The sequence below is a fragment of the Sturnira hondurensis genome, unplaced genomic scaffold, assembly GCF_014824575.4.
Source record: "Sturnira hondurensis isolate 20B ecotype Veracruz unplaced genomic scaffold, ASM1482457v3 Scaffold0006413, whole genome shotgun sequence".
Lineage (NCBI taxonomy): Eukaryota > Metazoa > Chordata > Mammalia > Chiroptera > Phyllostomidae > Sturnira > Sturnira hondurensis.
In genome coordinates, this window is record NW_028079044.1 from 1,074,641 (window position 1) to 1,091,563 (window position 16,923).

Consider the following 16,923-nt stretch of genomic DNA (forward strand, 5'->3'; position numbering starts at 1 on the left):
CACCACTTGCCAGCATGGCCTGGGAACAGGAAGGCCAGAGAAGCTCTAAAGCACAAATGTCAGGCCCTGCTGTCAATTCAAAATTAGTCAGAAATGATAGAAAGATTCCCTGAAAAGGATGCATGTGAGTAGAGAAAACAGGCTTTTGTCTGTCAAAATTCTACTCACAAGTCCTTTGGCAGCGACACCTTACAAAAGGAAAAAGTGAGGATTCTTGGATTGCTGATGCTTATCTCACTGCTACACTCTGAACGTTTCCACATTCTGTTTGGGAACTATCCTATGGACGTAAGTTGGGAGGAAGTATAAAGAGTTTTCTGGCTTCTAAGCACAGGGTGTGACAGTAAATGTGGTCTGAGGCTGCTGCCCGTAGCCCGACTGAGGCATTCACACGCAGCATTGGCAGGTACGTACATTTTCTCCAGGTCCCCAAGTCCCGGAAACGCTCCTTTTGGGATGACTTGAAGGTTGGTGAGGACAAGCCGCCTGAAAAGAGAGTGGACATAAAATATCACAACGTGTCTATTCATTGGTAAGCCATCGAATGCCTAATGAATGATTTGAGCTAACAGCAAACATATACTAAGTGCTTGCCATTTAGTGGCCACAACTGCTTTTACGCGATTTCTCTTCATCTTCACCACAGAGCAGCCAAAGTGGCACTGTTGTTATCCTCATTTTGCATGAAAAAAACTGAGGTTTAGGGAGGTCGAAAACATCACCCAGGGTCACACAGCTCATGGCAGAGCTCGGATATGAACCTTCCTTGTCACCACTACTTCGTATTGCTACCGTCGCCCTGTGCGAGCCCTTTCTTCTCTACTCCAGCCCCCAGTACCTCTTCCCTTATTGTCATTGATAGCCGACCTTTTAAAGAGACCATGCACCCAACAGAGAGAGAACTTCCTTATGTTCCCAGCCATCCATCCATCAGTACCTGCGCTTGCATACCCCAGTTTTTCTCCTGTTAGTCTAGTGATCAGAACCCTGGACCTGGCTAAGCATAGCTCCTTTAATCCACATCAGATCTTTTCCCCTCTTTCTAGTCAGAGTGGCCACTACAGCCATTTCCCCTTTCTTTCATAAGTGTTGTTCACCCATTTTTACTTCTTTACTGGATCCTGTCCATCGGTATACAAAAACACCATGATTTCCCCCATGTTAAAAAAAAGTCTTCTCTTAACCTCGGCTGCCTTCAGAGTTTGCCATTTTCTCCTGCTTGAAATATGTGTCTCACACCTATCTCAAGATTCCTTCCAGGGGCTTCTCAACTCAGGGAAAAACCCAAATTGTATAGGATGGCCTATGTGACGCTTCACGATCTTCGTGCTCTCCCTTTCCAAAGACACTTTAGCTTCAATTTTGATAACGCTCCTCTTTGCTTATCTTGTTCTTATCGTAGTACTCTTTTGCTAGTTCTTGGACATGGCATGTTCTTTCTTGCCTAATATTTCTTGCATTTGCAATTCTTTTTACCTGGAACGTTCTTCTTGTAGATATTCTCCTGGCTTGCTCCTTCAGCCTGCTGTTTGCCCAAATGTCACTTTCTCAATGATGCATTCCTTAATCACTCTACTTAAAATGACAACCTCCCCAACTGGGCCCCTGGGCCCCTTTCCTGCTTAAATTTTTCTTCATAGCACTTCTGACATGTCATTGCACTCTATTTATTTATCTATTTATGCATTCGTGTATTTATCTCTTACCTGTAACCATTTAGAACATAAGCCCTGTGAAGGTAGAAATTACTGCCTGATTTGTCTGCTGCTATATACCAAATGCCTATGACAGCACCTAGTATATGACCAGTATTCAAAAAACATTTCTGGAATGACCAAATAAATGACTGTTAACAGTCTGAGAGTTCTAGGCTTGAGGGTAGAATTCTAAGTGATCCTTTAGGCATCTCTACAGTAGGAATACTATTCCTTTCCCTGGCTTTCCTCTCGCTGGCTTTCTCTGGATTTGTAAACGACTCATAGGAATTTGGTTTTCTTTCCACTTGAATCCTTCCTTCTGCAAAGCAGTCTGTGAGCAGGAATGAAATAATTAAATACTATGGGTTTGAATAGTTTCGCATACCTTCATTGCTTCATTCTCCTATCATTTATTGGTGTTAGTGAAATTTCTGTTTCAGACAATTGTTATTCAAGCAGACTTTTTTTTTTACTTTGTCTTTATTTACTTCGTTAATTTGACTGCTATGAGCATCAGCTCTGGTGAGAACCCGGTCTGCTGTTCTTGCAAAGGGCTGACATATTGGGAAGGCAAACCCAGAAATGTTGGAATCACTGGCAAACAGTTGTGTGACACAGTCGATGTAATAACTGTACACGTTACAAAAGGATTGAAATGAGAAACACCCCAAGATACATAAACATGTATAAAAGGAAGATTGGAAGGAGTGGGTGAATTTGAGCCGGAGTCTCAAACTATCAGGTCCTACTAAAAGCATAGTCTCGATGAAACCATTTTAAATGAAAAGTTTAAAATTTAAAGTTTAAACAGCTTCAAATTTTAAATGAAAAGTGCCCTAGTTTTCAATTTGGTGTAACAGATTTGGAAGAGTGTCAGCTTCTTCCAAATCTGCAGAATGCAGATCTCCCAATATCTTCCAGAATGCCCATCTGCAGAGAATCAAGATTAGTTCATATTTTCTTAACTGTGCTTACATAACCATAGTTCACACAGACAAATTTCTTTTGTGCTTATCATGTGTCAGAAAAATGATGAAAACAAACTATAGTAAAATCACATTATAACATTGCTTTTTAAACTACTCAGTCTAACAATTTAAGGGAGTTGAAATATTAAAGTAAAATAATTAATGAGATGTACAAAGAGCAGAGTCTTGGATAATTGACTCTACTATTGAAAACAAGTCAACTAGATGGCCCTTTTTAACTTAATCCTAGTAGCAGGCATATTTTAAATGTTTTCATTGCCTGTAGCTTTATTAAGTGCTTAAAATTTAATGTAATCAAATCTATTTTGAAGATGAAACATCTTGATTTCCATCTATTTCCTGAAATGCTATAAACTAGATATTTCCACCAAGAATGACCTGGAAATCCTATATAACATATAACAAGTATTTTAAATGCACAGATGATGAGCTTGCAAGAATGAGAAGTCCCCGGGGTCCAAAGTAAATCGACTGGATACCAGATGGAACCCTGAGCAGCCAATGCAAACCAGAATCCTAGGAGTGTAAACTGAAGCCAAAGTATGAGGGAGGCCGTTTTTGTGGACTTTGTAGCCAGGGGGTTTGTGTTTTCATGGCAAACTGGTACGTGAGATGGAACATGGAGGATGGAAAGCAAAGATCTATTTCTTTCGTTTGTCTGTGCCCTCTCCCTCCTTCTCCCCCAACCATCACCCCCCCCCCCCCACCGACTCCTTGGCACAGAAAGTGGATGACAGGCAATTTTCAGTAAAATGTAATCTGGAAATTTTCCATAATTTATAAAAGGCATAAATTCTCAGATTCAGAAATCTCAACAATGCCCAGGATAGGGACAAATAATAAATGCACCACCAGATATCTGTTAGTTAGAACTGCAGAGCCATAAACAAGCATTTTAAATGCAAACAGAGGGAAAAANACCCCCCCCCCCCCACCGACTCCTTGGCACAGAAAGTGGATGACAGGCAATTTGCAGTAAAATGTAATCTGGAAATTTTCCATAATTTATAAAAGGCACAAATTCTCAGATTCGGAAATCTCAACAATGCCCAGGATAGGGACAAATAATAAATGCACCACCAGATATCTGTTAGTTAGAACTGCAGAGCCATAAACAAGCATTTTAAATGCAAACAGAGGGAAAAAACATATCATCTTCAAATAAAAAGATGATTAGCAAAACTTGTAAAATATCTTTAAAATTATTACAGAAAAATAATTGCCAACCTAGAATACTATACCCCCAAAATGATTATTTTCAAATGTGAAAGTAAAGGCACATTTAGACAAGTTTTATTGGCCACTAACAGCAAAGTGTTAGCAAAAGAATTCCTTTAGTAGTAGATTTAGTTCAGTGGAAAGAACAAAAAGCAAGAAGGAATGGGGGAACAAAAAACTAGTGAATAGGCGGGTTTTCGTAATCGTCGGAAACATTACCTATTTAATAAGAAGTACTAGAATGATATTGGCCAAGAGAACTAGGTCACAAAGCAAGTTAGCATCAAACAAATCATTTTCTTTGACAATGATGCAATTAAATTACTTTGAAATTGGCAATAAAAGGTAGTTAACCTCATCCCCACCCCAACAAATGTGCAACCAACTGGAAAGCCTAAACCAAACCAAACCAAACCAAACCAAAAAACAAACTCCCTTTTAAATGATAGGGTCAAAGAAGAAATTACATTAATAACTAGCAATTATTTGTAATTGAATTATAATTAAAATATAACATATAAAACTTACGGGATATAGCTGAACTGCTCTGTGTGGAGAAATTTGCAGCCTTAAATGATTATACCAGACAAATAAAAAAGATGGAAAATCAGCACACTAAGCTTTCAGCATAGGAAACTAGTGAAAGGCCAAAGGATTCCTGGAAACAAACTATAAAGCCAACATTTCTTTATTCCATTTGTGGCTGGAACTTCAGGTGCAAACTCAAAAGCAGTTTCGTAAGAAACATTGATAAATGAGGAACTGTTGATGGAATGTTTTGAGAAGATAAACAGCTAAACTTGACAACTTGATACATGAAACTTAAGTTCAATCTATACTAATGTGTCATTTCACAATTTTGAGGTTAAGTTTCTACATAAATTTATTGGTAAGATGGGTAAAGGAGCTTTCTTGTCATACTGAAAAATTTATTATAATAGTTTCAAGAACTCTTGATTTATGAATTTAACACTAAAATGATTATAGAAACGTAACATTATTTGAATGTTTATTGAAGAAAACTGTTACTTTCAAATGCTACTTATCATGGAAGGTCTTAACCAGAAACTTTCTGATGATTAATTCATTATGTTGTTATTGATTTAGCTCCAATTAATATAAAATATGTGTACAAATTTTCCTTAAATAGGTAACATTGGTAAAGGCAAAAGGAAAAGGAACTTTATTCTTAATGAATCTTCATTTTAAAATAAAAGTAATGAGTATAACATCAACTTAAAGCACATTGCAAAATTTAAGTATTCCTTGAGGGAAGAAGCCTAAGGAAGTGGAGAGAATAAATAATAAAGAGTAGAAATTAATTAAAAATAATACAGAAGACCAACAAAATCAAAAGCTAATTCTTAGGAAATATTAATAGAATAAAATAATCTGTCATTTTAAGCAATAAAACAATGTGAGACATGAAAGGTGGCATTTAATTGTAGGTATAATAGATTTTAAATTAGAAGAACTTAAGAATAACTTATAACAGTAGATTTGGAAAATCAGAGAATATGGATAACTTTCCTAGAAATACATTTTTAACCAAAACTGACTTAGGCAGATATAGAAAAATGGAATTGATCTGTAAACATTAACTAATTGGGTTGGTAGTTTGAGAGATTCCCATCATAAAACAAGAGCAGCATTTTATGATTCAAACAGTGAGTTCTGCCTCTTCAGAGTAGTAGACAGTCTCCGTCTCATACAAACTATTCTGGAGACTAGCAGAAAACACTCTCTGACCCATTTTGTGTGGCTCCTGTAACATCAGTAATGAAACCAGATAGGGACAGTAAAAGAACGGAACGATTTAGGTCAATCTCACTTACTGATTTTTATAAAGTTATACTGATTAAAATGCTGTAGTATTGACAGGGATTAAAAAACAGACAAATGGAAGAGAATAAAGAGCACAGAACTAGACCCTAAACAAGAGAAAATGACTAATGATTAGGAAGTATTAAAAATCAATGGAGGAAGATATGGACCAGTCAATAAGGGATACTATTGATTATCTTAGTGGAAAAAATAACATAAGACCTTTGCTTATTACCAAATTAAAGTAAAATTCTGGACTTATTAAAGATCTAAATGGGAAAAAATCAAAACATTAAAACTTTTAAATAAAATACAATATACAGTTTAGAAGACTTTCTTTAAAAAGACATAGAAAACTTCACCCTGAAATTGGAAAATAAATTTCTAAGACAGTTGACTATATGAAACTTAAAATTTCTATAAAGCAATGATACATAAAGTCATTGAGAAGATGAGATATAAACTTGGGAAAGAGATTTAAAACACAACTAAAAAAGTGTTAGCATCCAAAATATAAAGAACTTCACAAAATAATAAAAAAAATACATACAAGCCAGTAGAAAAATTGGCAAAATATGTGAACAGGCAACTTATACACATAGAAGAGAAAATGCAAATGTCCAATCAACACGTAAAAAGATGCTCAAACTCACTAGTGATCAGGAGAATGTTAATTTAAACATCAGTTATGTACCACTACATGCCATCTTATTGGCAAGTATTAAAAAGAAAACGTCCTAAGAACAGAGCTGCAGAGGCAGTGGAACAGTAGGACCCTTCCTGTACTCTAGGTGGAAGGGCAATTTGCTGCAAATACTCTTAACAGCCCTTTGGCAATATGTATTAAAGTTGAAGGTACAAATGCTCTTGGACCCAGTCATTCTATGTCTCTTTGCCACAGGTGCACCTGGAGGCAGGTAAAAGATTAATCACTGCAATATTTTGTGTGATGGTAAAAATACTGGAAACAAGTGATCATGATTAAATAATGAATAAAATTAATGAACTGTGGTGCAGTGATTGCCAGAAGGAAAGGGCACATGGGTGGGAGGTAGAGAAGGGTGTGGGGGGATAAATGGTGATGGGGGGGGGACTTGACTTGGCATGATGAATGCACAATACTATGCACAGGTGATGTATTATAGAATTGCACCCCTGAAACCTATATAATTTTATTAACCAATGTCACCCCAATAAATTGATTTTAAAAAGAAGATAAAGAATCACTTGATCAGCACTAGTTAAGGTAACCTGCCTGATAAATTGCTGCTGTCTCTTAAAGGGAAGTGGCTTGCCTTAACCAGTCCATTTTTTTGTTTTGTGTAACGTCTTTGTTCCTGCTCCCTTCTGCCTATAAATGTCTTTCATTTTGTACAGCTCCTCAGAGCTCCTTTCCTTTTGCTAGATTGGATGGTGCCCGATTCCGATAAATTTTTGCTGAAGTAAATTCTTAAAGTGTTTTTTTAAAAAACCCAAACCCATGGTATACTGACACAATGCTAAATTATAAAGCACTGAGAAGGAACAAACAGAGAAGAGCTGCATGCAGCAATGTGGATAAAGCCCTAAAGCACGTTGTTGAGCAGAAAGGAAGAAAGGAAGAAAGAGAAGACTGGTGGGATGTGTAGAATATGTAGAGCATGATCTGATTTTTACCAAAGTTAACAACATGAAAAATGAAACATCATATTGTCTTGCAGGAGTCATGCCTTTTTATTCTGTATTTTTGAAGTTTTAACACCTTGGAGCTTTGTATCTGTGGAGGAGTGACTCCTCACAGGGCCAGCCCTAGAGCTGGCTGCCAGCCGGTGTGTGAGGGTGCCTCTCATCCACAAACCAGCCAGTCTGGACTCCATATGCCTAACCATCTACTTTATGGAGTCCTTACTCTCTGGGCCACTATTTCTCTGCCCTCATCACCCCTACAGGACAGTTCCTCCACCCTGCAGTNACTGGCGGGATGTGTAGAATATGTAGAGCATGATCTGATTTTTACCAAAGTTAACAACATGAAAAATGAAACATCATATTGTCTTGCAGGAGTCATGCCTTTTTATTCTGTATTTTTGAAGTTTTAACACCTCGGAGCTTTGTATCTGTGGAGGAGTGACTCCTCACAGGGCCAGCCCTAGAGCTGGCTGCCAGCTGGTGTGTGAGGGTGCCTCTCATCCACAAACCAGCCGGTCTGGACTCCATATGCCTAACCATCTACTTTATGGAGCCCTTACTCTCTGGGCCACTATTTCTCTGCCCTCATCACCCCTACAGGACAGTCCCTCCACCCTGCAGTTTGCTGGAATTATTCAAACTAGCCAATTCTAAATTTGTTTACCCTCTTTTTTTTGCTCCTTCCCGTGGAAGCCATAATAGAGACTTTTGCCAGGTTATCCTGTGGCTCCCTCTGCTTCCCAGCTGACCCTGGTACCTCCTCATGTGTCCCTCCGTGGTGCTCCGTGCACCCTTCTCCTGGGAGCTGTGAGTGTAGCAAACTGTGTTTTCGATAGCAGTCATCTTCTGATCTGTTGGCCTCACCACATCTGAATGATAATAAAGGCTATATATTTAAACATACTTAGTGATGCATCTGTATTTACCAAAAGGAAAATTCTAAGAATGATCAACACCAAAATCAGCAGAGTGTTCACTCCTGTGTCAGTAGGAAAAAGAGTGGTAATCAATTATATCTAAAGTGTTTTCCATTTTGGAAAAAGATATGAACAATTATGACCAAATGTTATGATTTGGCAGAGTGGAGTGGAGTTTTATGGCTGTTTATTAGGTTATTCTCTATACTTCATGCTTGAAATATTTCATAATTAATTTTTCAAGATTGAAATTCTCACCAGGCCATAGCCCAAGCATTATTTGATTACTTGTTTATTTTTAAACAGAGAGAGCTATTTAAAACATCATCGTACCCGTCTTGTCAGATGGTACCCTTTTTCCACTCTACAAGGTGTCGTAAAGTACCTGCATGATTTCTCCAAAAATGCACAGTTTATCAAACTAGCTCTGAAAATGCAGTTTTTTCTTTACTATTGCAAGTGACTTAATGTCTCTTCCATGATAAATGTGGTGGGTGGGATTTACCGTTTTCTTTCCTGAAATTGGGAAGCTTTAGGATCCCTGGAACTGTCTCTGTTAGAAGCAATTCATATCTCGGGCAGTCCATTCACCCTTGGCCAAATTTAATTTCCTTTTTTGGCTTAAAGGAGAATGGTTTAAAAGATCCCATAAAAAGCTTCTGGCAGACTGGAAAACAGCCAATATTCTTTTTTGAGGAAGCTGCCTTTTTATGATGGCCCAAGTGTAAATGACACTGGCCCCGTGTTCTTTGAATTTCACACAAGTTTAAAAATTAAAGTGAGAACAGCTTGGCAAAGGGTATGTAAAAAGAAATTGATCATCTTTCTGACCTCAAAATGCCAAGAGTTTTTGTGCTTCACACCCTTTAGGTCAAACTCTTACTCTAATTAACTTCCAGGAAATGTACATAGAAAAACTATCCAAAGAGGTGGATTGAACTAATATAAACAATCACCCAGAAAAAAAAAGAGTTTAAATAACCTGATTTGGCTCATTACCGTGACCCAGCACTGTCTGCCCCGCTGTCAAAATGCTTCAGAGAGCTAACTGGTTGATTTTTCACGTTGTTACACATGGTCTTGAAGCCAGTATGTCAGCAAGTAGTAGGAAAGAGGCTCCATGGTAGGGAAAGTGGCTTTATGTATAATTTGACTTCAAATTAAACTTAAAAACAAAAGCTTTTCCACAGTTTGGCGTGAGTTGAAACTGTCTGGAAGGATAAAATAGACACAGGTGTTCCATTCCTCAGTGTGAGTTCAGTTAGCATTAGCCCTTCACCCCCATTTAGGCTACATACGCAAGCGCTGAGGGTTCACTGTTGCAGTCTCCCTTGAGGATTTCTTGGGACAGGAATGTCAGGGTTCTTTGTAGCCCCTCTTCCATGGTGTGGAGGGGGCACTTGTCCTTCACCTTTGGTCAAATATGGGAGGTATTAGGAGAACAAATTAAGCGGGTTGACCTGCCTTTCTGGCCATTTTGGGAGATAACAGAGATTAAAACATGACAAGCCTCACCTTTAAAGGCGAGAAGTGGCCAGCTGCTTTGGAAGGGAGCTGTTCCAGCAATAAAGGTGTGGTTTCCCTAGAGTGAGACCCGGACCCTACAGAAGGGAGCTGGACTATGCATCCTAAGGAAAATGGACTTGCTATGTAGGGAGCTGCCCCCCCCGCCCCCCAAAATAGGCCGAATGAAGTGAACTGCTGAAGCCCAGGTGAGGAGGGATTACTCTCCAGGAAGTACAGGCAGAGGTCTTCAGTGTGAGGCATCCTGAGGAGCCCATGTGTCACACCTGGAGGGTCCAAAGACAGAGGTCTACTGTGCCAGCAATGCTGGGTCTACTTCCTTTCTCTCCTAGGCCCAGTCCAGGCGAGGCCAGGGACAGCAGCCACTGCACAAAGAGGTGGAATAGAAAAGAGAAAAGAAACGGTTTCTTCCTCACCAGCAGTAGGTTTCTGAGTCTGAAGCAGGCCCAAACAGTGGGATAGGGAAGTTTTAAATAGGATGAGAGTTGACCTTTAATAATTGATGACAGTGGACTTTCATGACATTTATGAGACTGGAATAGTTGTTTAGGCCTGTTCAAAATTTTGGGGATGGGGAGAAATGAGTCAACAGAGTAGGTGTACCTGGCAGTGGTAGTAATGAACATTATTTCTGGTTGTGCCCTACTAAATCCATGTTGGTCAATATGTTACAATTTTTGAGTTGGTGAAAACCTTCCCCAAATCATCCTTTGTAATGCTTTATCTGTGAGAGAAACAGTCTTATAGACTTAAATGGAAGTATGAATGTAAAGCGTTCATATTCCTATTTCCACCCCTGTTATTTAGCTCCTATTACTTGGGCTGTTGAGTAATTTAGGCCAGAGAGGGGGCAATTTGGCTTTACCTTTTGGCACAATTGAAGATGGTCAGAAACCTTTGCAAGTCAGGAGCTCAGCCCTTGGGCTGGCTGAAGTAGGGAGATCCAATTGTCTAGAGGTTTAGTTTCCATTAGAACATCTATTCAGCTAGACTTCTGGGCAACATGTCCTATGGAGATGCTGCCACACACTATTGTGTCGAATCATAATGCTAGGAGGTTTCATTTGGAGAGAAAGTTTATGTTTTCAAGACAGAAACCCATGAGACAGATGCCACTGTAGGCCCAGCTCCAATGACATCTCGTTGTGCCTTGAATTTCCATGATTTCCCCTCAGCCTTTCCGGAGTGGTGATTCTTCACTTTTATCATCCTCCAGTGAGCAGGGCTTTCTAATAGCTGTTTTGAATCTGCTTTCCTTTTATTTCCATTTATGCCCCGTTATCTAAGCATCTGTGCTGGGCTGATAAAAGGAACGTAGGCACTACTGCTAACTGTATAACACTGCTGACTTTCTCTTCTCCTTCGTACAACCTTTGCGTCAAGGTTGTGGAGACTTCTTCCTGACTCTCCTCTCCCTTGTTTGTATCCAGTGCTTATGGAATTCCTCTCTACACCACATTTTATCACTTGTTCATTTTCATTTTTATCACTCGTTCATGTTCATCTTCTTAACCTAAATCTGACACATGATTTATGATCTATTTACATGAAAGCTCAGCATGAAGAAGCAACATAGTGAAGAGGAAAGATCACTAGGGTAAAAAATTAGAAATCTGGGCTCTATTCTGGCTCTGCTACAAAGTATGTAAGTGACTGGGAAAAATGAAGCTCCATCTTTAAAGTGAGGGGATCGGCCCAGATGATCTCTAAGGCCCTATAAGGTAAATATCACAATGTGCTTATATAGTGGAATCCTCTTCAAATGGTCTCCAATTTCAGTCATATTGTGTTTAAAGTGAAAGGGATCATTTCATGTTGTGTCCAACACAGAAAGAAATCCATCTTAGGGGGTTACTGAAAAATAGCCAACCCTCCCTTTTCTCTTGTAAAGGTCAAAATCACTTGAGCCTGTCTCTTCCTTGCCACCCCTCTGCCAACACCCAGGCCAGACCCTCATTCCCTCCCTCTGCAGCTTTGGCTGTGACCTCATCCTCCTCTGGTCTCTACTGTCCAGTCTGTCTCACCTGCCACCATCAGAGTGCTCCTCTTAACACTGCTTGCCTTGACCTTCTCCAACTCAAAAGCAAGACAAGACAAAGGAAAATAAGGTCATCAAAAATTAAAAACACGCAAAGCCTCTTCAACTGTTCACCATTGCCTCTAGAAATCTTAACTTGTTTGTCATTCATTTGAGACACTGCCTTTTCAGTAACACATTTTATTCCTGTGTATGAATTCAAACTAGCTGGGCCTTTGCTGTTAATAAGTGGCTTGTGTTTATATGTACTGAAATCCTATGGATCTGTGTCCTATCTTCTCAGTATATGGAATGGCTTTATAAGCAGGAATTACACCATTTGTATGTATTCTGAAGGGCCTAGTAAGTGCTTTGCATATTTTAGGTGCCAATGCATGTTAGTAGGAAGGGGGTGTGGTTCCTATTGGCAATAGCCCTAAGTTTCAGGCTTCATGATTCTCATACTCTAAAGCACAGGATTTTTTGTTCATTAAAATTATTCTAAGCATACTAGTGAGTTTTGTTCAACACAACAGCTAAAACATACATTAGTAATGAAAAAAGAATCTATTTCTAATAATTTAATGCAGTCTTGGTGAAGAATATACTAAGGATTTCTTGGGATATGGGAGAGCAGTTGGTATAAAGTAAAAACCATAAATTATTGGCCTATGAGTAGAATTCAGCTCAAGATAATTTTGTTCAACCCACAGAGTTGAACAAAAGAAATTTTAATTGGTTGCCAGCACTTCAAATTGTGAAAGTTCATCTATAGTTGCAGATTTATGGCTTCTCTTGATTTAGTAGAGCTAGCAACACTGGGCTACATTCCTACATAATTACAATCGCCTGCAGTTGAGTGGTGGCTGATGCCTTAGAGATGGCTATCTCTTGGTCAGATTCCTTGCTGGACTGTTCTTCTGTTTTGTGTCTTAAGACTTTGAGTTTGGGATTTGGGTACCTGAAAAGCTAGTCTGAATGGGATCGAACCTTTTAGCAATCAGTGGTTCCCAGCCATGGATCCATATTAGAGTCACTTGGGGGAGTTTTCATATACCATACATGCCTGAGCCTGGCCAGGGGGCAGGTTGTGGTCAGGTGTCCTTATTCCAGGTGAATCTCATGCATGGTGAAGATTGAGAATACCTGCCTTAGAGCGATGACACAAAGAACTAGCAGCAAGATGCTTTAATCATTAAGTAGTTGGGAGTTGCAGGCATGATGGGTAAAGATTTTTATACAGCTATTCCTATCCTGTCCCAAATCTCTCTCCTCTCAGTATATGGTTGAGGCATAATACTAGTAATTCCTTATAATCTGGGAGGGGTGGGAAACCCCAAATGAACACATTACCATGATTCATTAGAATAACAGAACAAAGAAATAGGATATGTGCCCATTCTCTTGGAGACCTTCTTCTCTGGTCAATGGAGCTTAAGTTTGGGTGCTGGGGCTGGATCAGGGTGGAGAGGACTCTACCGCAGAAGATGCACAGTTCAGTGAAGAAGATTAGTGTGTGTGTGTGTGTGTGTGTGTGTATCATTATTGGGAAGAAGAGCTTTGAATAGAAATGAGATATGGGTGGGGAGTCCAGGATGGAGGATGAAAGGTAGATTTCGAAAGGCAGAGTCAAAGAATGTTCCTTTGCTCTTTTGACAAATATTTGTTGTGTTCCTGTGTATATAGTTCTGACGCTGTTGTAGGCCCCGATGACATAAGGAATAAACTGACAGGGAGCAGAGGGGAGGAGGGTGGGGGATACAGTTGGAAGAAAGGGGAAAGACCTAGTTAAAGAACAAGTATAAATGACCCACGGACATGGACAACAGGGTGGGGATTGACTGTGGGAGTGGGGTGGGGGCAGGGGAGAGCAACAGGGGGAAATTGGGACAAGTGCAATAGAACAACAATAAAAAAAACAAGCAATACTTCCAAAAGCCAAAAAAATTACTTAGACCTGGCTGGTATAGCTCAGTGGATCAAATGTGGGCCTGCAAACCAAAGGATTGTTGTTTGATTCCCAGTCAGGGCACATGCCCAGGTTGCAGGCCAGTTCCCAGGAGGGGACGCACGAGAGGCAACCATACATTGATATTTCTCTCCCTCTCTCCTTCCCTTCCCCTCTAAAGATAAATAAATAAAATCTTTATTTAAAAATTACTTAAAAAATTAAAAAAAAAAGATGTCCACCCTAATGAGCTTATATTCTAGTCAGGGAAATAAGAAATGAAAGGTGATTTGAAATAAAAAAGTCATGGGGCAATTATTTAGAATGAACGGAGTGTTGTTTTTATATAAAATAATAGATACAGAAGAAGCATTCCTTTAAAAATCACATACATACCTATGCTACATAGCTAGCTAGATTGATATATTGATAGATGGAGGGAGTAAGGGTTGTGCCGTTACAGTTATTCATTTACAAGTCATTTATTGATCCCCTACTACATGGCACCTTTCCCAAGGTCTTGGGAAAACAGTAGTGAGCAAGATACATTTCATGCTCTGTGTGTGTATAGATGTACATACTGTACACACTGTACATGTAATCTAATTACTGTAGTGGAGGGTGTGTGGTGATGTATTTGGTGATGGACATATTTGGTATTGGCTATGTCCGGTGCTATGCTAAATATCTCATTTGCATTATCTAATATAACCCTCAAAGCTACTTTATGAAGTAAGTAACGGTATTTGTGTTCACTTATAGATGAGGACATTGAGTTAAGAGAGGTTTAGTAACTTGTCATGGACACATCTACTAAGTGGCAGATCTGATTTTCAAACTCAAGTCTGGTCCTCAAAGCCCATGCTGTAGGAAGGATAAGAGAATGAGATCTGGGGCTGGTAATGTTTCAATGGGGGCGGCAGGCGGGGATGAATGAGAGCAAAATGGGTCTGCAGCTTAGATGTTTCTTTAGAAAGCAGTACCAGATAGGTTAATTCAAAGTGGAGTCAGCAGTCATTTGAGATTGCGCTGGGAATTTGGGAAAGCACAAGATGCCTCTAGAGGATAAAAGGAAATATTTTACTAAAAATTCCTGCAAGAGTCAGTCTTATTAAATTAATTCAGAATTGGGTTACTCTGCACTCTGGGTCTTGGTCCAGATAGACTTCAGGGCTGCCTTGACTCTTACTTTGTCCGAATGAATAAACAGGATTCCACCTTAGTGATGCACCAGAGGCTCAGACAGCATCTGACAGAATGGCAAAAATATTGAGCCTTGGAAGCAGTTGTTCTGGTCCCCCCCCCGCCCCCCCTCCGCCCCGTTAATGTTAGTCTGATTTAACTGAGATTTTTATCGACAACTTTTAGCTCAAGATACAATATTGCAAGGTGACTGTCACAGAGAGGCTAGTTTGGAGCTGCTTGTGCTCAGCTATGGGAGGACTAACCAGGGTCAACTATGGGAGGATGCTCGCGGGCTAACCGGGGCAGGCACTGAAACCACAGGCATGCCACCAGGAAAGCTGATCACTGCGCCATGAACCAAAGATAAATTTAAGTCTTTCATAATGCACTTAAAACTAATTTCCGTTTTCTATTTAGACGTTTCACACATTTAATCAGAAAGCATATGTGTTGAATAATTATCTTTTACTGACTGTGTAAAATGCAAATGTTGAATGCTCAAATGAACTCTGTTAGAGACGAGAACGAATGCATAAAACTATTTAAAATAGATGCAGAGGGAAAGGAACAAGATGGGGCTCAGAATGCAGTCCGCTATCTAAATTCACTCCTGAGATTGTAAGTGTGTTATTTACTGAGGGGTTTTGAAGAACGAGTTATTTAATCTTTAACGCAATAACCTGATGACATCTGTACCTAATCTTAAGAGCAACATGTACTTTGACAGAGGAAAAATTCTTTGAGAAATTTCATTTCCTCTGTGGGGATGAGAAGACAGCATTATTTAGCATTGTTTTTTTCTAATAAGGACCAGAGATTTTATCAGAAATCAAGATAAATACCTCTGCTTTGCATCAGAAGAACATAAAATAACATTAAGCTAACCTAACCTTATGCTTCTCTAGATATTGTTAACCCAGAGCAGATCCTGAATAGTTTACGTGTTCTGATAGAAACAAAGCAGTATTTGTCTATAATATTTAATTGGTAGAAATAAATAGCAGTGGTTGATAGAAACACGAGGACTCTTCTTAAAAATGCTGAAACTTACAAATGATAATATGTAGCGTAACCGTGTGTGACAAAGCAACAGCTTTGCCACAGTGATGTCATAGTATTGATACCTTGCATGTAACGGAAGGCCATGTCTCCAATTTTCAGAACATGAGGATATATTTCTTGGTACTCTAAGAATAAAATATGTACCTTGACTTTTGACATTTTGTATTTTGGAAACACTCATTGATCTAAGCAGTAGACATTCCTGTCAAACAGGGCCTTTGCACCAATTTTGGAATAAAACATGGTGGCGAGGAGCCGAGCCCCAGCTGGTGGGGTGCAGATCCACATGTTCTCCACCAGGCTTTTGCAGTTCTGAACCAGGCAAGAGACACAGATTCTAGCTAGTAGGGACACCGACCACTGGAAAAGGGGTTGGCTTTAGTTAAGAGGAGGAAAGACTGGGGGGGCATGAACTAACATTAACTGAGGACCTACTATATACACTCATTGTTCAAAGCTATTTACTGTGTGACCTCACTTTCAGTTCCCAGTGCAGTGTAACAAAGTAAGTATGGTTTTTTTTTTTAAGATTTTATTTCTTTATTTATCTTCAGAGGAGAAGGAGCCTCAATGTATGGTTGCCTTTCGTGTGTCCCCTGCTAGGAGTTGGCCTGCAGGGAAATGGCCTGCAACCCAGGCATGTGCCCTGGCTGGGAATCGAACCGCGATCCTCTGGTTCACAGGCCCGCACTCAATCCACTGAGCTACAACCAGCCAGGGCAGTAAGTATGTTTTTTTAAAACTAACATACAGTAAAATTGCGTGTGTGTGTCTGTAAAATTCTATGAGTTTTAACAAATGTATAGATTCATGTAACTCCTACCACCACAATTATGATAGGAACTTTGTCCCAACAAAATTCTGTGCTGCAACT

At 39.5% G+C, this 16,923-nt stretch overlaps 1 protein-coding gene across 1 annotated transcript in view; it reads right to left on the bottom strand.

The window, feature by feature from the left end:
* Nucleotides 1-16,923, bottom strand: part of FSHR (follicle stimulating hormone receptor) — a 160,809-nt gene that overhangs the window by 93,145 nt on the left and 50,741 nt on the right. Inside the window, exon 2 of the mRNA XM_037049000.1 lies at nucleotides 415-486. Within this exon, the coding sequence (XP_036904895.1) occupies nucleotides 415-486 (72 nt within the window). The remainder of the gene's footprint in view (nucleotides 1-414; nucleotides 487-16,923) is intronic.